This window comes from Manis pentadactyla, chromosome 10 (assembly GCF_030020395.1).
Source record: "Manis pentadactyla isolate mManPen7 chromosome 10, mManPen7.hap1, whole genome shotgun sequence".
In the NCBI taxonomy this organism is placed as follows: Eukaryota; Metazoa; Chordata; class Mammalia; order Pholidota; family Manidae; genus Manis; species Manis pentadactyla.
This window is the reverse complement of record NC_080028.1, coordinates 112,956,670-112,979,776: the sequence shown is the minus strand read 5'-3', so window position 1 is coordinate 112,979,776 and position 23,107 is coordinate 112,956,670. Positions and strand designations below refer to the sequence as shown.

The 23,107-nt window shown below is 34.8% G+C and overlaps 1 protein-coding gene across 2 annotated transcripts in view; it reads right to left on the bottom strand.

Moving 5' to 3' along the window:
• Positions 1-23,107, bottom strand: part of OTOGL (otogelin like) — a 139,585-nt gene that overhangs the window by 6,826 nt on the left and 109,652 nt on the right. For both annotated transcript variants that reach the window (XM_036912327.2, XM_036912328.2), the window contains 13 exons: positions 18,684-18,825; positions 17,203-17,388; positions 15,593-15,805; positions 15,025-15,129; positions 13,732-13,839; positions 12,334-12,435; positions 11,705-11,809; positions 11,580-11,620; positions 6,095-6,158; positions 4,443-4,621; positions 3,872-3,976; positions 1,511-1,630; positions 99-148 (listed from right to left, as the gene is read on the bottom strand). In XM_036912327.2, the coding sequence (XP_036768222.2) occupies positions 99-148; positions 1,511-1,630; positions 3,872-3,976; positions 4,443-4,621; positions 6,095-6,158; positions 11,580-11,620; positions 11,705-11,809; positions 12,334-12,435; positions 13,732-13,839; positions 15,025-15,129; positions 15,593-15,805; positions 17,203-17,388; positions 18,684-18,825 (1,520 nt within the window). The remainder of the gene's footprint in view (positions 1-98; positions 149-1,510; positions 1,631-3,871; positions 3,977-4,442; positions 4,622-6,094; positions 6,159-11,579; positions 11,621-11,704; positions 11,810-12,333; positions 12,436-13,731; positions 13,840-15,024; positions 15,130-15,592; positions 15,806-17,202; positions 17,389-18,683; positions 18,826-23,107) is intronic.

The following is a 23,107-nucleotide window of genomic DNA, read 5'->3' as shown; positions in this document are numbered from 1 at the left end:
ACCTTGCATTATAGAAACTGAATTTTATGAGAAAAGTCATAATTATCATGAGCAGTTTAAACTAATCTATCAAATAAATGGATGTAATATTTCCTCACTTACAGATCTTGCAACAGCCTTCATTATAAAGCTTTACAATCCCTTCATTCTAGGAAAAGAGAAGGAATAAAGTCAAAACTCACAGTGTTCATTCATTTTCTCTTAGACTGGAAATATTTTTATTAAATATCAAAGATCCTTTATAGGAAAATTATTGGAATTTAATTATGTATCCTAATAAGAATTTCTTTGTTTTTGAAATTAGACACAGATGTTTTGTTTAAAATTTTGTTCTTTCTTCATTAGTAATGTGAAAAATAGTGCAAAAAATTTTACTTAAAAAATTTTAAATATCACAAAAAATTCCTTACCAAAGCAAAGTACTAATAGGCACTCTAAATAAAAACCATTAATTTTTTTTCAACTGCTTGAAATAAGCCAAACTGTATGAGACTAAACTGATTACCTGAATACAACTAAATGTTAAAATGACATCTTTTTCTTTAATATTTCATTATTTAGAAAAATTTTCCACCTCTGAACGGCACTTGCCTAAGGCTAAATTAACAAAATTTTATTGATTATCTTTTGGAATTCTCACAGTAAGTTGCTAATTGCTTTTAGTAACTTGCTAATTGCCATTCACATAAAAGATAATTTATTTTACAAAAATGAATCCAGAAATAAGTGATGCCTAAGATTCTATCTAGACCTGAAATGCCATTACTTTAGTACATATTTTATCCAGTGAGACAGCTAGCGAGCTGACCATCAGCACTAAAAAGGCACATCTTGAAAAAAATAGTCAATGAGACTATGCTATTTCTCCACACAAAAAAAATTGCCTCACAAAACAGAACAAAGTTCACTTTTCCTTAGAGACTATTATCTCCTACATAATTAAAAGTATGAATAATCTTGTTAAAAAATTGTATCAGGTTCACAAATCTACCGGACTCTGCTCTGAAAGAATAAGGAATTGAGAGAGCAAGACTGAAGGATCCGCGGTGCTGCGATATGTACAGAGTTTCATGGTGGTCTGTGCTCAGCGAAGCTAAGACCAATTTAACATAGGCCAGCATGCATTGGAAAATGAATGACATCTAAATCTGTCTGCATGTTTAAGAAAGAGAAAATTGGCCAACCTCTGATTGATTGGTTTATTCATCCATATTGAAAGAGAGGCAGATCAAATGATTTTTCAATCATCTTTTGATCTGCATATTAAAATCCCAAAAAAGCAGAATGCCCTGAGAGAGCATTGTCAGGGGAGGTCAAAACTATTTGGAACACCATATATAACTCAAAGTGGCAAACTGAGGAAACATAATAGAGCCTTAATGTATACATAAAAAGAAAACATTCACCAGAATAAATAAGCCACAAAAGCAAAATGTGTGTATGAAAACACATTAGTTATTGTCTCATTATATGATACAACAAATTCCCTTAGATACAACAAAGTACAAACCATTTTGCATTCAGTCTCATTGAAAGGGGGACAGACCATACTGTAGTTCAGAATCATTGTCCCCTCATCAGTCTTAACACATTCATATGTGGTACAGTTATAGTGCCAGGTACTCCCCTCCTAAAAATAAAACAGAAAGTTACTGATTTCCTTATTAAAAATCTGCTGTGTTTCTTAGGTAGAACATTTCCTGTCCTACTGAATCAAAAGTCATATCAGGATGCAGAGAGCTTCCTGTGACATAAATACCCATCTGGAAATATCCCCAAGTTTATCTAAAATCATTAAAAATACATATATGCTGTGTGTATGCATGTGTGTATATGCATGTTTGGTTTCATACTAGCATGAGGTGTAAGTGTGAAATAAAGCAATAGGGAGGAAAGAAGTGAATAGGTGTCTGTTTCCACTATGAAATTAATTATCCAATTTGGCCAAATGTCAAAGGTCTTGCTCTAATATTCCCTCACTAATTAAAAAACAACAAATCCTATTACTTAGTACACCTCCTTTCTTGAGGTTTGTTTATTCTTCCTTTCACTCCCTTAACACCAAAAAATTTTAAGAATCTTTGGATGACAGTGATTATTGACTATGATTCTAGTCTTGCATACCTTATGGTTATTTTAAAAGCTATTCTCATTCTTTTAACAAACTTTTAAAGATAATAACTTCATTTCTTATTTCAGAATTCCTATTTAGAGAAAAAGTAAGTTGAAGAATAATTATTATATAATTATTAGGCTGTAATTGATCTATATTTTTATTTTATAACCTGCATTTTAACATGCTAATCCAACTCTGGCTTGAGGATTCCTTGTTGACCAGTAAAGAATTCTGAGGAATTTCCTTTTTGTCTAGATTCTATTTTAACTTATGAATTTATCTTCATGTCTTCTATGAACCTCAATTGGAAAAGATTTACAAGCCAAGGCCTAAAAGAAGATAAAATATTCAAATTCAAATAGCAATTATAATAATCAATTCAAATAGTATTATCTGAATTACCCAAAATGAAGAATTAGTTGTTCTACAGGAGTTAGAATTCTAGTAACTGAAGTTTATCTTTGAAAGAGCCAAGAGTTAACAATCTTGGCATATATGTACCTATAGTGCATTACTTGTTATGTTCTCAAAAAATACTCAGAACATAATTAAATCTTTTATTTAAACTTCAAGGCTATCACTATGAAGTACTAATTAAGTACACCAATGGTTCCTGGGTTATTGACCTTTATACAGTTTATGGTGCTCTTTTACTAAAGTTCCCAAATTACTATATTTTAAAAAATAGTCTCTGATTCCTTTTCTCTCACTGATACCTATGTCTACATCCTTCTATAAGCTTCTGTTTTCAAAATGCCTTATTTAAATAAATGTATCATAAAACAGAAATATTGCTAGAATAAAACAGATAAACAGTAACAACACTATTTAGATCAATAATAATATTTTGCATATCATGTGAAACAATAGGCTGTGGCACAGGAAGATGATTGTTCACCTTTCTTATTTAATAAAATGCAGAAAATGAAATCTGATTTTCTTCTGGGTAGGTGAAGAATCCCATGTAATTAAGAACATCAGAAATAAGACCTCTGGATAATGAAAGTATTAGTGGAAAAAACTTAAGGCTGGCAATACATTGGTACTGCTTCCAGGTAATGTAAATTATGAACTTGATTTGTGACCCTCCTAAATCTGATGACATCACTGACAACAGCACTTAAATTACACGGTTCCTTTCTTCTAGGGAAGGAGTAGGTCAGTCTGCACACCCCTGAGGAATTATTATGAGTTAATGGAAGAATTCTGAGTGATTGTTTTGGTTTTGGTGGGAAGCTGTGGTGTAGCTTTAACAACTCTTGGGATCTTCTTTTTGTTGTTGTTATTGGCAAATATTCTAAATTTTTTCTCTTATTTGCTCTCTGAAATCTTCAATACCTGAAATAATAAAGTGCTAACACCTTGAAATTCAGATTTCTATTAAAATCCCTCATTTCAAATGAGTGGATAAAATAATATTGTTTTTTCCTTTGTTCTAATGATTGGAAATCAGCATGTCTCACATCTGGAAAAAAAATGAGGATCTATGATAAAAAATTTTGAGAACCAAGTTAAACATCTTTACAAAAGGAATAATCAGATACTTTAAAATGTAGCAAATGTAACTATGTGTCATGTGTTGTGAATGTGCTGTATATGGGTGTATTTACTGCATATAGAACCTGTGTGTGTGTGTGTGTGTGTGTGTGTGTGTGTGTGACATTTTTCAAACTTACCTGACTTAACAAATGTCTTCAGAAAACAGCAGAGAGCTCCCCTCCAAAGAACTTATTTTAGGAACTAAGGAATTCGTACCTCATGTATAACTGATGTTCCATTTTCCATTTGAAATTTGCAGGATATGTTTTTGCAGGTACCACAACAGTCAAAATCACTTGAAGATGGAATATATACCTGGTGCTGGGTATCATGATAATATATTAAATTAGCCACACACCATTACCAATGTTTTTTATGAAATTTGTGGAAGTGCTTCTGATATAACTCTGTGTTCTCTCAGAACACCTGTAAGCATTTCTAAGGTTGAATTTGAGGTACTTCAAATAATAATTGACTTTATATAGCTGTATTAGAAGTGAAGCAAATGCTAACCCTTACATCTAGCAGCAGAGATTCTTCAAGCAGGTATAACCACCTAGGGTTAAGCAAACTGTACAGATAATAAGACTCCTGAATCCTGAAGCTCAAGTTCATACATAGGAAAAGGAAAATCTACATTACATAGATGATATATTACACAATAATAGATTATTTAAGAACTATTCAAGTATATATTTTTAACTTTGGAGTATTTGCTAGGTCAAATTCTATAACTGCCATTTTAAGATTAATTAACTCGCCGGAATGATTTATAAAAAATACTTACAACATCACATTCTTTTGAACAATTCACCACTGCAAAATTCAGAGTGTGAAAACCTGTATAGTTATCTTTGTCTTCCAGACACTCTACTGTGTTACAAAAGTTCCCTTCCAAATCCTTTATCATAGATTGGCCAGGATTCAATACTGATACTTCTTGAAATACACACACATCATCTTTTTCTAAGAAAAGAAAAATAGTTAACAATAAGTAGTATATTGAATTTTTTATAGGTCAATTAATGGAACTTTTATTTAAGTATATGTTTGCATTGTGATGTGCAATTTTTCAAAACCAATGAAATTCTTTATATATTGCTAGTAACTCGAGAGTTTATTGAATAATGAATGTAACACATTTATTCCTTAACTCACTATGAGACTCAAACGCAGTGTAAAATCAACTGCTATTTACTCTTTGAACTTCCTCCAAAAGCTATACTTTATAGCAGATTCCAGAATTTTAGACTTAAATGATCAAACTACTTGTTATTCCCTCTTCTGGAAAAATAACATGACAATATTGGGGAGTGGATACAGATGGAGGCAAAAGCTAAATCAATATTAGTAGGTGTCTCCCTCATTTGTGGAGTATAATAGTGAGGCAAAACTGAAGGAACAAAATGGCAGCAGACTCGGAGACTCCAAGAAGGGACTAGTGGTTACCAAAGGGGTGGAGGGTGGGTGGGGAGGGAGGGAGAAGGGAACTGAGGGGTATTATGTTTAGTACACATGGTTTGGGGGATCACAGAGAGAACAGTGTATCACAGAGAAGGGACATAGTGGATCTCTGGCAACTTGCTGCACTGATGGACAGTGACTGCAATGGGGTATGGGGGGACTTGATAATATGGGTAAATGTTGTAACCACATGGTTTTTTCATGTGAAACCTTCATAAGAGTGTATATCAATCATACCTTAATAAAAAATTTAAAAATATATATTAGTAGGTATCTTCTTGATGTGATTATGAAACATTTCATGGCTTTTAGCTTATTTTGAGAGAAAAATTTAAGTTTAATTGTGTTGTAAAATAAATAATCATGTAAATCCTACTGCATGATGAAGGTAGTTGATACAATGTGTTGCCATATCTCTAAAGGTGGCATATTAGGGTAGGCTAAAATAGTGATGAGGAATTCAGCTCAGAAGATCTTTATAAAGGCCTTGCCAACACTGAATTCAAACTCGTTGCATATAAAAATGCAAAAAAGTTTCAAGCTTTTGAATAAAAGTTCTATTTTCTATTTACCAACTAATGCTTAATACAAAGATTTGTTATTTCATAGAAAAGTACCTCTATGCTTTACACAGCTAACATCAATAATAATAAACAGCAAAATATCTCAGTTAGATATCTATGTTTTTAAAAATTAAACATATATATTAAAAAGAACCCTAACATCAACTTTAAATCAAAAGAAGCCTCTGGAAAAAAATATTCACTTTTCTGTCCATTTATCAAATTTCTCAGAACATTTAGAGATGCTACAAATGAGGAAATTGAAATATAATAGTACATTTTTATACTCAAAAACATAAATAACTTAAAACATGTAATATATCTAGAAGGAATGAATTTTAGATTTATTAATAGTGACCAACAGATACTAATAATATTAATCATCATTAAAGTTATAAAAAAATATAGTTACCACAGAGATACCATACACATCCACAGTCACTCTGAAACTTAGGGTCTATTGTAGTAAATTCTCCCTAATAGAAATACATGATTATTATTTGACTTTTAAGTCTTATTACATGACAACGCTAACAGAAAAACACACAAAATAACATTGTTAGTTACCATATAGCCAGACACATACCAGGTGCTTAATAAATATTTGATAGAGAACACACTTTGAATAACACAGTGGTCATTTAATTAGCAGTCCATGGAAAAAAGTCACAATAAACATTGTGAGGGATCACTTATTCTCTATAAACTTAAATTTCCTTATCTCCTAAGTAAGTGAAGGTGGATAAGATGATCATTATGGTCTGTCCTAACTTTAAAATACTGTTTGATTCTGAGCTTCTAAAGAGCAATTGGAAATACAGGAACACTTGCTAATCCTGGAAACTTCGCTTGGTGGAAATGTTCTTGATCTGTTTTTGTGGAGGTGAGCCAGGTTCTGATGTCCGCACCCTTGCATATAGGGTGCTACAGCATATAAAGCATGAGCAGAAGAGCAGAGTGTAGTGATTAAAAGCACAGACGGAGGAACAAGACTGCTCTGGTGTGGCTCCTGGCTGACACCCACATAGTGCTGCATAACATTTGGCTGCCAGTACACTGCTGCGATAACCAGCGCTTAAACCTTGACCTGTCAGAAATGGTAGAGTTCCTCTCTCAAGGGTAGGACCAGACTTAAAGTTTCCAAAACTGCATTTCAAATGCCAACTTTTCCTGAGTGCATTTAATTTTCATATGGTATCAGTAATAAAACTAATTTGATTCTTGACACATACAAAAAAAGATTCAAGTAAATTCATAGTAATATATAAAAGACACTCTTCCCTACAAACTAAAAATATCTTAATTTTTATAGTGCTTTACAAGTAGTACAGTAGTTCCATAAACAGTAACTCATCTGACATTCTATGCTTTTTAATCATACACTGGGATTGGCAATAAAACGTTAGAAATGTGGAGTTCAAAAATAATAATAATCAAATTCTCCCACTTCATAAGTTACTCTGAACGATTGGAAAAGGAAGTGTTAGGATTGCACTAATGCTTGTAAGTCACTTGCACATCTTTTTTAATAATTAAAGCCACAATGCCCTCTGTGTCTTCTCAAGCTTAGGGTTAAGTCTTCTATTCTTCCCTTCTATACTTACTTCTTTTGAGATCTTATCCTCATATTTAGTTACACTTTTATTTGCATAAGTACTCAATTTCACGTAGAGGAAATACCTCCTTGATTGTCCTACCAATACTTAATATTGCATTAAATATGGTGGTATTTTCTTTTTACTCCCAAGCAAGCATCCCTCTCCTTTAAAATCAGCAGCAAAGTCACCTTAGGCTGTTTCCACTTTTGGCTGCTATGAGTAGTGTTACTGTGAACATCCACGTATAAGCTTTTGTATGGATGTGTGTTTTCATTTCTCATGGGTATATGCATATATATATATACATAGCAGTGGAATGCTACATCCTATGGTGACTACATACTTAAACTCTTGAGTAGCTACTAGGCTGTTCTGCAGAGCAGCTGGACCATTTAGCTTTCCCACCAGCAGAGTAGGAGGAGGAGTCCAGTCTCTCACACCCTTGCCAACATGTATTATTATCTGTCTTTTTAGTGGGTGTGAACTGTTATCTCACTAGAGTTCTGATTTTCATTTCACTTACACTTAATGATAGTAGGGATTTTTTCACGTGCCATTGACCCTTGTATAACTTGCCAATGCAATATTATTGAACAGTAAAAAGGAAAGGAAGTACTGATACATCCTACAACACAGAGGAACCTTGAAAACCTTATGCTGAGTGAAAGGAATTGCAAAAGGCCATATATTATATAATTCCACTTATATGAAATATTCAGGATAGGCCATTCTATAAAGAGAGAAAGTAGATTGGTGACTTTCTAGGGCTGGGCATTTTGGAGGGAAATAAGGAGTGACTGCTAATAGGTGTAGAGTTTCTTTTGTGTGATAAAATTGTGCTACACCTGGTTATGCTGATGGTTATACAATCCTGTGGACATAATAAAAAACATTGAATTATACACTTCAAATGGCTGAATTGTATGGTGTATGAATTATATGTCAATAAGACTTATTAAAAAAAGAAATACTGCAAAGGCCTAACATAGACCTTAGGTTGAAATATATTTGTTGTCTATATGCTAATAAACTAAAAAATGTATCACCTTAGGCACTGAAACAACAATTTATCAATCTTTCAGAGTATCAGGAATAATGGATCAGTTCACTGCTTGTGTGGAACCATAAATGTGAAAACTACCTTACCACACATGGAGAGTTACATATACTCGGCAGGATGTACGAGGATATTGACGCTACCCCTTACATTCTGTGTGCCTCGCATAGTGCTAGTATATAATATAATAGGCACTCAGTAGGTGTTTGGAGCATTAAGTTAATGTTAAGTTTTGACTAATAATTAATAATCAGACACTGAAAGTTGTTGGTAAAGGAGAGAACATAGGGAAAGGGTATGTGGAGAATGGTAGAAACTCGTAAAAAAAAAAAAAATAGAAAGAAAGACAACAGGAGAGGGAGGGACAGACAGGAGGGTGTTGGTTGGTGGTCAAGGCCAAAGCCAAGATACAGGTATTAAAGGCACCAAAAGAAAAAAAAGGTGACACCAAACCAAGCTTGAAAAAGGAACATAGAAGCTTCTACCCAAAGAAACCTGAAAGGACGCAGAACACAGGAGGCAGGCAATCCCGTGGGAGGAAGGGCTAGGCTTGTATTGCTACGGTGGAAGTCATTCAAATGCCTCGGGAAGTCGTTACCTCTCTCAGGCCAGCAGGAGAGCTCTGAAGGTGCCTGGGTGCCCGTGGGATCCCAGGATCTCTGCTCTCAGCTGCTCCCTGGCCACCAGAGCGCTTGTGCAGGGACCCAGGACTTTGGGCTCTTGGTGTGCAAGCCTTGTAATCTTAAAAGATTTTATAGATTTTCTTTCCTCCCACTTTTTCCTGCTTTTCTTCTTCATTCTCTTCCCCCCTCTTTCTTCATTTTCTTCTCTCTCTCTGCTTCTGTCTGTCTGTCTGTCTCTCTCTCTCACATAAACACACACACACACACACACTGACACACATTTGTAAGATACATTACAAAGGGCCAAAGTCTTCTACTTTGCCCTCCTAGATTCTACCAGCCCCCTCTTCTACTATACAGACCCGCCTTGCAAGGTCCTCATTCCTGAATGGCTGTCCTGGCTCTTGCTGACCTCCTTCCCTCCCGTGTCTCACTGCCCTTACTCCACTACACAGAACAGCACAGCCCTCCAACACCATTTCACCACAATGCCCGCGCTGTGCGGGACCCTTTCCACCTGCCACGATATTAAATCTCTACTGACTTCTCAGGTTAGCACTGTGTCTCTTCAAGTTTCTGGCAGCGTGATCACACACAATTAGTTTTCAACAAATGTTATTTGAAAAAATAACTGGAAAGAATCAATCAAATCTAAACTCCTCAGCTGTGCGTTTAAAGCCCTCCCCAATACACCGGCAGAATGGACAGTTCGTCTCTCACTATTACTCCTTCAGCTAGCTTTTCCTCAAGGCAGGAGAGAGGTCACTACCCTTCAGCATACATATCACCTCACCCCTTGTACATTCATTCACATTCATACTAGCCTTGTCTAGAACAGCTCAACTCCTTCCATCCATCATTCTTCCGACCTTTTACTGATGGCCACCTTCCTTAGAAAGTTTCCCATGATGATCTCTACCTTGTGGTTAACATTCTGAATGTCGAGTTTATTTTGTAATAACAATGATAGTTAATACTCATTAAGCCCTCTCTGTGCATCAAGTACTATCTAAGAATTTGATTTATTTTATTTTGTTCATATGATACAAGTATTGCTATTATTTTTATATTATAGATGAGGAAGGTGAAGCACAGCTAAAGAGAGACAAAGCCAGGAATAGAAACAAGGTAGTCTCACACTTGCTTTTGTTCTTGTTTCAACTAATGTCTTGGCTACAGTCTGCAAGGGAAATGAAAGAATTAAGGCAGTGTAGAAAGAGCAAAGGAATACACACAAGTGGTTTGAGTCTTGAAGATTTCGGTCCATCATTTACTGTCTCTACTGATTTCCTTACTTATAAAATGAGCCAAAAGTACTTTGTGAAGATTCAATTAGATAAGGTACTGATCATGTTGTCCTGAAGGACTACAATATCATAATTCTACTATTTTCTGAGAGAATGTGCATATAATGCATACAACAATAATCAAATGAGAATTTTTATGGAAGTTACTTAAACGTTCTATGCAAGCCATAGATGATAATCATTACAGTAAATGTTGGATTAATGGTTTTTTAAAACACAATTTAATTGATTTGACATACAAAAATCTGTCCATAATATATACAACTTGATCTATTTGGAGATAATTATATATCCATGAAGAGATCACCATAATCCATGCCATAGACCTATCCAAAAGTCTCCTCCCACCTTCTTATTTATTATTATTATTGTTATTATCATTATCACTATTATTATTTTCTGACAAGAATACTTAACAAAAGATTTACCCTCTTGGTAAATTTTTAAGTACAGTGCAATACAGTATTGTTAACTGCAGCCACTATGCTGTGCGGTAGGTCTCTTAAGACTTATTTGTTTTGCATAACTGAAGCTTTTTAACCTGCTTTTTAAGCAAAACAATATATCCTAAGAAGGGTTATATTACCTTAAAATGTGTCTCATTTATTCCCTAGAATAAAATCGTTTTAACCTGGAGTCTGAATGAGCTCTCTAAGGATACACATTGTTTGAGAAGGAGGAGGAAAAAGAAAATGTGTTTGTAGAAGAAAACATGTCTTCTCTGATAAGTAGGGTCAGGAATATATTGTCTTTCTCAAGCTTTATAGACGTATCATGAAGGTAAACATTCCAAGATAATAAAGACTTATGAAGCACCATGGACTGCATTAATGGTTAAACAAGTGACAGCAGAGTCATACTTATTATTTCTAAAAATTAAATCTTTGGAATTTCTGTAAGGTTTCCATGTTCAGAGATAACTCTTAAGAAGGTACAGTTACATGTCCATGTCCCACCTCCTCTAACAGATGCATCATCAGTGCACTTTCTTGAAGAATCACAGGAGAACTCTTTCAATATTGAGATTGTTTTCTCAGTGTTTTGTTTCATTTTAAGATCAGTGTACTTAAGTAGACATAAGTCTAGTAGATTCAGTCACTGGTAAAAAGTACCATATTGTACTTTCTTAACTCAAGTAAATATAAAGGTTTGACTGCTCACCGACATCAGAGCACATTCTTTTACTCTACTTCAGTATAATTTAATGGGGATAATTCCATTAACTCTGAGAAGGACTCAGAAATAAGGGGCATAAAGGAAGAATGAACAAGTTTAAGTAACATGACAAGTAAATCAAAATGTGTGTTCTTACCACTTCACAAGTTGGCATAACAAGGTTTTCACAGCTACATTCTAAAAAGTAGAATCAACAAATTGATATTGATCAGAATGCATTCATGTGCTGCAATAAAACTTTAAAGTATGAAAATTACTTACCACAATGCCATATTGGACAACACTGACCAGATATATTTTCTTTCACAAGTTTCATATCTTCTGCACAGTTGAGTAGTGGCATAGGACAAAGTTTTGGCTCACAAACTAAATAGAAAAATTACACGGATAAAGATTAGCTTCTTGCCAAAGCTAATTCTTACTACCTGCAGTTTGGTTCAGAGCCATTATTGACCTTGGGCATGGGCTCGTATCTCCCCAGCACTACCCCTCCCGCCCCCCATTTGCCGTGTGTTGGTGAGGACAGAACAAGATGGTCTACAGGCAAGTACAATGACAGTACAATTGGGACAATCCTAAATCCTACTTAGGAGAAGAGCCCTAAGAAATGGCAGGTGTGCAAGAAGAGAAAGGACATCGAGAAGCTATTGAATCACCTGGATATTTTGAAATTCTAAGATGATGAAAAAAGTCATAGCTAATCTATTTTTGGAATTAATGATATTATCCAAGAAGAGATCTTAGATATATGAAAACATTACATATGTCTACAATATATTTTATATGCTAGAATTCAACTAAGGTCTGATATAACAGTACAACTAAGATGCACTCAGATTCTGAAATGTCAGGCATATTTAAATACTTCAAAATATTAAAAAAATACTTACCACAGTAATACTGAGGACAACAGGAGTCTGTGGTATTAAGATCCACAGTGAGAAATTCCCCATCAGTACATGCTGGAATAGGTTCAGTGCAAGATTCACAAACTTAAGGCAAAACAGAAAAACGGGAGTCACAGCTGAGCTACAAACAAACTCACGATGAGTTCAGATTACTATACACATACAAAAATCACCATAAAATGCGTTATGTAAGGAAAATAAGGCTTTCACAGACAGACTCCCTTGTTTGGTCATAAAAACAATACGGATATCTTGCTTTATGCTTTCCAGGCAGGGGACATAGAACACCATCTTAGCAGAAATATAGGGCATTAAGAATTAAAATGTCATTGATGGATTTAAGTTTTCTTAACTCATTACCCTTCATTATTCCAGTTTACGGACGAACAGCGTAGTAGGCACCTGTCCTTTCGGGCTGTTCTGTAACCCTGTCCCGACTTTGAAAACAATTCTCTGAATGACCTTGAGGAAATGTCCCACCCAGACAGTCTTAGAGTGACTCTTACTTAAAGGTGTCTCACTTTTATGAGTAAAAACAACCCACATTAGATGAATCAGAGTCTTTTTCTATGGCATTTGAACCATACATAGAGGCACACCGAGACAGGAAATGGATGACTTGGCCCTTAGTGACGGCCTCCTAGAGCAGCTGGTTTCTTTCCCTCCCAGAGCTCAGCTCTTCTGCTTCATTGTGATCCTGTAATATCTTGATCCCCAAAGGCTTCCAGTAATTGGTTATGCTTAAGCTAGCCAGAATCAATCCATTTTTGCCATTTGCAAAAGAGCCTTTACTGATACAAAGAAACATATTTTGATTTTCATAACATCTGAAATCTACATTAATCAAACCAGTCTTTGATATAATTTACTTGAAATAGAAACTAGAGAATTCTTTATTTTTTAGTTCATCAGTTGATCAGACAGTATATATAGCTCCATAAACAGTCATTTCCCAGACACCTTTCATTTGCACCATTCTCTTTTGACATTATCACATTCACATAAGATATGCAGGAAGTCCTATAATAGCTTAGCAGAGTCCATTATTTTAATTGTTTCTTCAAGGAAAGCTAGGGCTAAGTTTTTCTCCAAAAAGAATTAGTGCTGGCCTTATTAAAGAAAAAGCCCAGCTTGACTATATTATCTTGATTGTGTTTTGACTGATATATATAATCCTTGATAGGGGAAAGTATTAAAAAGTACTATTTTTAATAATTGTCATGAGTCATTTAAATGTCATTTTTCAACTGTTCTTATTCAGTTGAATTCCTATATCAGCAGAATATTGGTTAACATCCATCCCATGAAATTCACTTCGAATAAGAGATTTTCAATAGATCCTCCCTCTTTTTCCAAGAAATTAGTGCACTGAACACTCACTACAGAGAGGAGAAAAACAGCAAGGCTCTTCCTGTTGACTCTGAATCATGAATTGGTCTTCTCTGCATTCTGGTGCTGAAATATTGGGGCATCTGAATGGGTCACATTCTGCAGAAACACAAAGATATTTGAAATTTTGTACAGAATGAGATGATAAAATAAGTCGACGTATGGCTTAGTTCTCTTTAGAGAAATATATTTACATTTAGATATGTATATATAATCCCAATGTGTGGAGCAGGGCATTTCCCATACAGCACCAAGCGATTTTCCCAGACCCCAGCTGGTGTCTTACCATTTAACTCAATTCTGATGCTAGGCACCCAGAGGTAGCATCAGATTCCCCAGGCTAAGGCTTGGTCCTACAAGACTTCCCACTCCCCCAACTTCGGATGCCAGTTGCAAGGCCAGGTTGTTGCCTGTATCCCTGACCATCTGGCTATAAGTCAGAGGTTCCCAAAGCCACTTCCTTGGATTTGATTAATTTGCTACAGCAGCAATTAGAACTTAGAGAAATATTTTCCCTACTAGATCACTGATTTGTTATAAAAGGATATGACTCAAGAACAGCTAGATGGAAGAGATGTATAGAGCAAGGTATGGGGAAGGGCAGGGAGCTACCATGCCCTCTCAGAAGGCACCGCTGTCCCCAATCTTGGTGGGTTCACGAATCCAGAAGCTCTCCAAACCCTGTCCTTTTGGGTTTTTATGAAGGCATGATTACCTAGGCATGATTAATTAAATCATTGGCCATTGGCAACTGATCCAACCTCCAGACCCTCTCCTCTCTTTGAAGGTCATAGAGACTGCAAGTCACCAACCCTCCTGTCACCTGACTGGCTTTCCAGACAACCAGCCCCATCCTTAGATCACCCACAGGCTTTTCCAGAAGTAACTCTGTTAACAGAACAAAAGACACCCCCCCCCCAGCATCACTGAGATCATTCTAAGGATTTTAGGAGCTCTGTGCCAAGAACAGGGTTAAAAACCAAATATATATATTTCTTATCAGAAATCACAATATGACACCTGCTATTTCCTATATATTTCTGCTAAGATTAAGGTCTTCAAAGAGTTAATTATCTAAATATATACATAATATATGAATTTAAAATTCACATATACATATATATTTATAACAAAAATCGTGGGTTTAGGGAAGTTATCTTTAACAAGACAACTCCGTAATCTTTCATAATACATCATTTTCTTGCAGACACAAAGAATGAGAATCTAATCCTCTTGTATGAATGAACAGTGAGCCTCACTTTTGTTCCCTAGTTAATGACTCACCACATTGGTACTGTGGGCAGCAAGAAAGAGGGCTGTAGCCAATGATCAATTTTTGACTATAAGCACATGTTGGAATAGTAGCTTCACACAAAGTCATATCACATCCTAGAAATAAGAAACAGAAGCATTAAAATATCACTGAAAATAATTAAAATCTTGTGCCTCTAACTCAAAGCAGGGAAATGATTCTCACTATGCATGTTTTTACACTGCAATTAAACCTGTTCAACTCACAAAATAGGTCATATGAGAAAAGGCAGCAGATTTAGGCTTATTTATTGTCTTTCACCCTTGATTGTCATATGTCAGAGATTCCCAGGTCTTTTCTTATCATGTATTACTGAATATTATCCATTGCTAATAGCCAGAGTTTTGCATGTGTATTTGCCAAATCAATAAAACCACAATGAGGCAAAACTTGCTTTGAGAAAATGTAAATGATATTTATGGCAGTACTTCTGTTGTTATCTCAAACCTTGCATGTTTTTTATACCAAGTATCATGCATACCCGGCTTTTGCACAGATAATATATTTTGTGCCATCAACTGATTCGACCTGCATACGTACCACAAACTTCCTTTGAACAGCAGGTCAACTTATCAGTGATGGCTAGGACAACTTCAGCTTCTCGTTCACAAATGGTCGAGAGCTCTTCATCACAAACAGGTTCAATAGGAACAATGCTTCCATTCTCCAAACATTTATATAGGGCACATTCATCAATGCCGCCATTCCAAATCTCCCCAGCAGTGCGGGGCTGGTCTTCACTATCAGTACATGCTTAAAAAATTGACAATGTTAAATCTCTCATAACCCTGGGCACTAAAATAAATCAAGCTGTGTTGTTTTGATTTCAGACTGTGACTTGGCCAGCGACATAGAAATCATGTGATATCTATCTGTTCTTAGATTCCACTTTTCGTTCATCAGCTACTAGCTTACATTTTTCTTTAATGAAATTTTTGATGTAGTCCACAAATAATCTTTTTCCTTCCTACAACTATCTGCACATCCTGTTTTATGAATAAGATGATTTGTTAATTATTTTCATTCACTTTGTTTTGTTAGTATAATTCATTTAGCTTGTACAAACTCGGTAACATAAATTGAAATCAGTTTTAAACTATTAACTGTTAAAACTGAGTGGTATTACAAAACAAGATAGTTCCTGCCTTACATTAACATTTTTGTCATATGGAAACTCAAAACATTTCAGCTTTAAAATCTAAACGTGGAAAGTACGCAATCAAACAGAATATTAGTGACTCCATCGGTTTTATTATTAAGGTTTTACTTAATGATAAATATGGCCCTCTAGTAATTCTTTTAGTGAATAGTAAAATAAATACGTCAGGGCAGTGACCACCAATCTCCAGTCTCTAATGAATTTCTCTTATAATATACATTTTGCCACCAAACCAATTTCACAGCTCCCTAAAAACAAACACAAGCATGCCTGCATATTCTCCAAGTCTTCCACAAATACCTTCTTCAATGGCAGACATGAAATTATTTCTGAAATTATGTTTGCATTTCACTTCTGCTTGCTTCTTTTTTATTAACTTCATCTTTTCTTCTGACATAGTGATAAATGTCTGATAAAGTACTTTACTACAATTTTCTCAATTTTTCACTTTTTTCATCTGAAACCACCAGGGAGAGTGTGTCAGAATAAAATGGTTTGAAGATGAAAGTAGAAATATTGTTTTCTCTTGGATAGTAACACTATCTGCCATTTCTGGAAAGCTTATTTTTCTCTAGTCACTGTTGCAAATCTTTGTATGATTTTATGTGTCCCCATACTAGCCTTATGGGATAAATGCTATTATTTTCCCCATTTTACAGATGTGTAACAGACTCATAGAGGTAAAGCTGAATCATTAATACTTGAAATAACTGGGATCTCAATCCAGTCCACATCTTACACACTTAATTCTCAATTTGTCATACTATCACCCAGTCACTATAAGCTCAGGTAGAAATTAAAACATATCACCAATGAAGCTCCTAATTTGGTAGCTTCAAATGGAATCATATTAAAAATCAAACTACAAACAAACCCGTTTCCTTTCCAAAACCTCGGTTATCTCTGATCCATCCTTCTCAGAACATTTCTCCAAGATCTAAAAAGGTTGATTTATTTGCTGGATCTCTAAGGAGTCATTTTTGCTGCTTACCACATTCTTCCTCTGGGATGCACTGAGTTGACTCTGGCCGGTGGAGAATGGTTCCAGTTTTGCACACACAGTCTTCTCTTAAAGTCACGCACGAAGAATGTCCGTAGAACCATCTGTTCAGACATGTTCTTGCTTCACACGTTCTCACACAGGGTTGATATTCCTTCCCCTCTGGGCAACGCAGAGCTATGAATAATAGAGGACAGAATTTACTAGTGATAAAAGTAACCTATTTCAATTCTAGTAGAAGGAAGAAATGCCAGATTTCTTTCTTAAAATGAAATTCGCCCATTTCAATCCCTTCAAAGTCCATTTTTCGTTTATTCTGTAATCAGAAACCAAAAATCAAACAATCAATGGGTATTTTTGAACATCTTCCAGGTGTCCATGATATAGTAGAAAAGTTCATCTGATTTATGTCAAATAAGTGTGACCAAAAAGTAGCCCAAATCTAGAGGACATAAATATAGACTCAATTATTATGAAGTTACTGCTCTGTGCAGTGAGAGATACAAGTCTGCTCAGCATAAGCACAGACATGCGCTTTAAGTATCTAACTCAACTAAGTCATAAAAAAGAAAAATGCCACATGTGTAGGTGTAATCCTTCACTGCCAAAAGAAACTGCCATTGCTGAGCAGTTTCTAAATGATGTTTTAAAAAATTCTTGTGGATTATCCGTGATGTTAAAAAATCATGCTGTTAAAAAATGAACACGTAGCTGGTGGGGGTGTAAAACTGATAAAACCTCAGTGGAGAACAGTTTAACAGTGTCTAGTAAAATTGGAGGTGTCATACATTCCCTATGAATCAAGCAGCCCCACTCTTGACTAGTGGTTACCTCTTGGGGAGCAGGGAGAAGAAAGGACAGAGGGAGAGACACTAGGCCCTGTTTTATTTCTGAAGTGAGTCATCTGACAGGTTTGTAGTATAGTATTCTTTCTTTATGCATTTTACTCTTTTTTTCGTGGAGAAAATGAAATCTCATGTTTTATTTTGGAGCATTTTATAAGATTCATCTTGAAACTCTTTTACCATTGAATCCATTTAATCACTATTTCTTAAGTTAAATAATAAGATTTTCTATAAAATGTGCCTAGGATTGGTAAAGGTTTAATACAAAAAGTGTTAGAACTTGATGAGAAAGAATGGACCCTACAGATAAAAAGGGGCAAAGAATACACACAGAAGAATGAGGAAACACAAACAGGTATTTCAATTTCTTTAATATATCAATCTACTTTGCTAAATAATTTCTTATGGACTAGACTTTCTTCTGTGAGAACAGGCCCATTTTAAACTCAGATCAGGATGAAAACAGAAGTTGCCACTATGGAGAGCCAACCTCTACCTTCTAGCTTATATTTACATGCATTTTATTCTTAGGAAATTATTTTGTGATATGAAAATGAAAAGAAAAAAGCAACTGCAAGAAGTGAAATTTTATTTGTTGGCAAATATTATTTGAAGTGTTCTACTCACAGCAATAATCAGGCGTTCTCCACTGAATACAGATGTCAAACTTGCTGCACAGAGCCACATAAGCAGAAAGTGCGTCACATTCATAATTCCAAAAATAGGTATAATTGATCCACATCTTTTCACAAAAGTCCTGCGGTGAAACCTAGAGATATATTTTGCCTTGGGATAAATTATGCTGTCTTATTTTTCTGAAGGCCCTAAGGTAGACTAAAACTATTTGGAATATCAAAGGATAGCAAGTTAATATTCATTATTGTTCTGCTTCGACATTAAATTTTTCAAAACTTCTTAATATTAGATGTCACCTCTGACATTACAATATTTTTAAACACAGTTTAAATAAGAGAAATATTGTCTGCACCAATCTTCATAAATCTATCTTATAAAGATGGAAAAGAAACAGAGTATGCAGATCTATTTCTGATACTACACTTTGGGTTACAATTATTTTTTCTATATACTGAATAAGATTCTGATATATTGTAGATAAAATTGGAAGCTCCTGAAGCAGTCTATGATGATATGTGGCATTACTCATTAAGTAAGGTTATAAATGCTTCTCAAAGAATTATATTAATATTGAACATTGAATAATTTATATAACTTAACATGTCTTAATTTAATTAGAGACTCATTTTTTTCCTACAGAGTTTCTTTCATTTTGAGCTAGAGATGTCTGAAATCTAAATACTTTAACTTGTAACAACATTCATTCTAATTTTTCTCCACTCATTTATTCAGCAAACCTAGTAAGCACCTGTATTCAGATGCCACATTATGACACAGGTTCAAGGGTGAGATAAAAATGCTTAGTAGTTTTCATATCTTATCTTTCTTCTTCAAGGTCCATTACTATAAAAACCAAGATTACTTCCCTTTTAGTCTCCTTTATTGAATATCCTCAGTTTCCAACCACTTCGCTTTGCACTGAATACCTCCTACCTGTCAAATCCAGAGAACACTGATACTCTAACCTTCCCCAAGCTCTCAGAGGAGGACATGAATACTCCCTGTTTCTTAAAACCCTGTCCTTTGACTTTGAGGAGCTGCACTCTACTATCTGTTCATCTGTTCATTGTCATTCCCACTTCTGCCTTTCATTCTGAGACTTTGGATGCTGGATCCCATTCTTGACAGTCTTGCTTATTCATTGTAAATACTTTACCTAGACTCACACATTCCCAACATTTTTACCACTATTTTGGGCACTTAAGCTTCAATTTCATCACAAGTTAGTTAATACTAAGCCTACTACTGAAGATTGCTGTGAGCTAATAGATGAAAAGTATACAGAACTGACTCTGGTCCATCATATATTATTGTTATCTTTAAAACTTCATGTTCTAATAACTCTGCAAACCTGATCTCTGGCTTCAACTTATCTCCTCTGAGCTCCAGAATTTTTTTTTCTGAGTTTTTCTGGTGCCTTTGCTTTGAAATCCCATATGACTTCATTAGTCAAAAAATTTTTTTTAATGTATCCCTTCTCCATTTAACCACAAAAGCTGATTCTCTTGTATTCTCCATTCACCGACCAACTTATGCATACTTTCATAATTTATGAGCACCTAACTACATATGAGGTGCTGTACTCTGCATGAGGAATATAAAGATGAATGAAACAGATATTTTCTCTGCCTTGTGGATCTCACAGGAATGAAAAAAAAAAAACAAGACTGAGTAGAATCATGAGGAATCACCATGTTAAATGGAATAAAGGAGATGCTAGTTGGAGAAACTGTAAGCATGAAGGCCCATTTGCAACAACAACAACAAAAAACAGGAATAGTCAAAGAGTTGGAAGGAACTAGAATATCTGGAGCTTAGACAGCAAGGAGAACACAGCATAAGCGGAAGCTGCAGAAGGACACTGGCCAGAGGAACCTAAAAGCCCTGATAAGGTTTTTTGACTTGTACTCTAAGTGTAAGTGACAGACACTGAAGGGTTTTAGACAGAGAAATGATACAATCCTGTTTCCACTTTTGAAAGATCAGTTGCCTTCTATGTGGAGATTTGCAAATGAACATGAAGATTTGAAGTGGGAAAACCACCTTATAAGCATTCCTTTCTTTTGGCATCAAATCACGGATCCATCTAGCTAAGAGATGGCATCCTGGGTTGCCTCACTATGCCTTGAATAACTGAGATGGAAAATACAACAGAGGGACTGAATAGCAGACTGCTAGAAGCAGGGGAAAGAATCAGTGTGATGAAAGATACAGAAGAAGAGAGTAACCAAGCTAAGGAACAGAAAGAAAAAAGAAAAAGGAATTTCTAAAAATGAGCAGATGTTAAGAAAGCCGTGTGACAACTCCAAATGAAACAATATTCACATAATAGGGGTCCTAGAGGAGAAGAGAAAGACAAAGGAGTAGAAAGTCTATTTGAAGAAATAATAGCTGAAAACATTCCCAATCCGGGAAAAAGAAGAGACACCGAGGTCCTGGAAGTGCACTTGACTTGATGAACCCCAGGAAGACAATATTAAGACATATAGTAAGTAAAATGGCAAAGACTGAAGGTAAAGAGAAAAATCTTAAAAACAGCAAGAGAGCCTCAGTTACCTATAAATGAAACTTGATAAGGTTATCAGCAGATTTCTCTGCAGAAACTTCACAGGCTATAAAGAAGTGGCATGAAATATTGAAAGTATTGAAAGGGAAGAACATACAACCAAGAATTCTCCACCCAGCAGGTTATCATTCAGAATTGAAAGATGGATTAAAATTTCCCAGATAAACAAAAGTTGAAATTCTTCACCAACACCAAAATTTCCTTACAGGATATGGTAATGTAACTATATGGAAATGTTTTTAAGTCTAAATATTTTTTCATCAGTAAAAGTAAACTACTGCAAAGGCAATAGACCAATTACTTACCAAGCAAGTATGAATTTCCAAAAACAAAAGTAGTAAAAACAACTATAGAGAAAATTAGTCAAGGAATACACAAAAGATGTAGATTATGATATGTATACACACATTTATATAAAAAGTGTGGAGGAGGAAGAAGAAGAAAAAAGTAGTACTTTTAGAATGTGCTTGAAATCAACTGGCCATCAACTTAATATAGGCTGTTACATTTTTAGAAAACTATCTATGAACCTTATGGTAACCAAAATCTAAAGTTTATAATAGGAAACATAATATTTTAAAAAAGAATTTCAGGAAAACACTAAAGATAACCATCAGATAACTAGAGAAGAGAAGACAGGAAGAAAAGGATGAAGAGCAACTACAAAAACAACTAGAAAACAATTAATGAAATGGCAATAAGTACATACCTATTAATAATTACCTTAAATGTAAATGGCTTAAATGCACCAATCAAAAGATATAGGTTGGAAGGATGGATAAAGAAACAAGATCCATCTATATGCTGCCTACAAGTGACTCATTTGAGATCTAAAGATATACACAGACTGAAAATAAAGGGAGGGAAAAAGATTTCATGCAAATAAAAGGGATAAAAAAGCAGGAGTAGTAGTATTTATATGAGACAAAGTAGACAAAAACAAAGAAAGTACAAAAGACAAAGAACACTACATAATGATAAAGGGATCAGTCCAACAAAAGGATATAACAATTGCAAATATTCACCAACATAGAAGCACCTAAACATATAAAACAAATATTAACAGACCTAAAGGGAGAAACAAGACAGCAAAGCAATCATATTAGGGGATTATAACACCCACTTACATCAATGGATAGTTAGTTATCCAGACAGAAACTAAAAAAGGAAACAGAGGCATTGAACAACATATTAGATTAGATGGACTTAACATTATCTATAGAACATTCCAAAAAAGCAGCAGGATACACATTTTTTTTTCAAATGCACATGGAACATTCTCCAGAATGAATCTCATATTAGGACACAAAAAGAGCCTCAATAAATTTAAAAAGATGGAAATTGTATCAAGTATCTTTTCAGACCACAATGGTATGAAGATAAAAATCAATACATGAAGAAAACAAAAAAACTCCCACAAATACATGAGGCTAAACAACATGCTTCTAAATAATCAATGGATCAATTTACAAATAAAAGAGGAAATCAAACAATACATGAGAAAACGAAAACAGAAACACAATGGTTCAAAATATGTGGATGACATAAAAGTGGTTCTAAGAGGAAAGTACATAGCAATACCTCAAGCAACAAGAACAATCCCAAATAAACAATCTAAACTCACAACTAAAGGAACTATAAAAATAGAATAAACAAAGCCCAAAGTTAGTAGGAGGGAAATAATAAAGATCAGAGAAGAAGTAAATAAAATAGAGAAGAATAAGACAAGAGAAAAAAGTCAATGAAATAAAGAGCTGGTTGTTTGAGAAAATAAAATAAACGAACCCCTAGCCAGATGTATTACACAAAATCAGAAACAAAAAATGAGAAATTACAAATGACACAAATT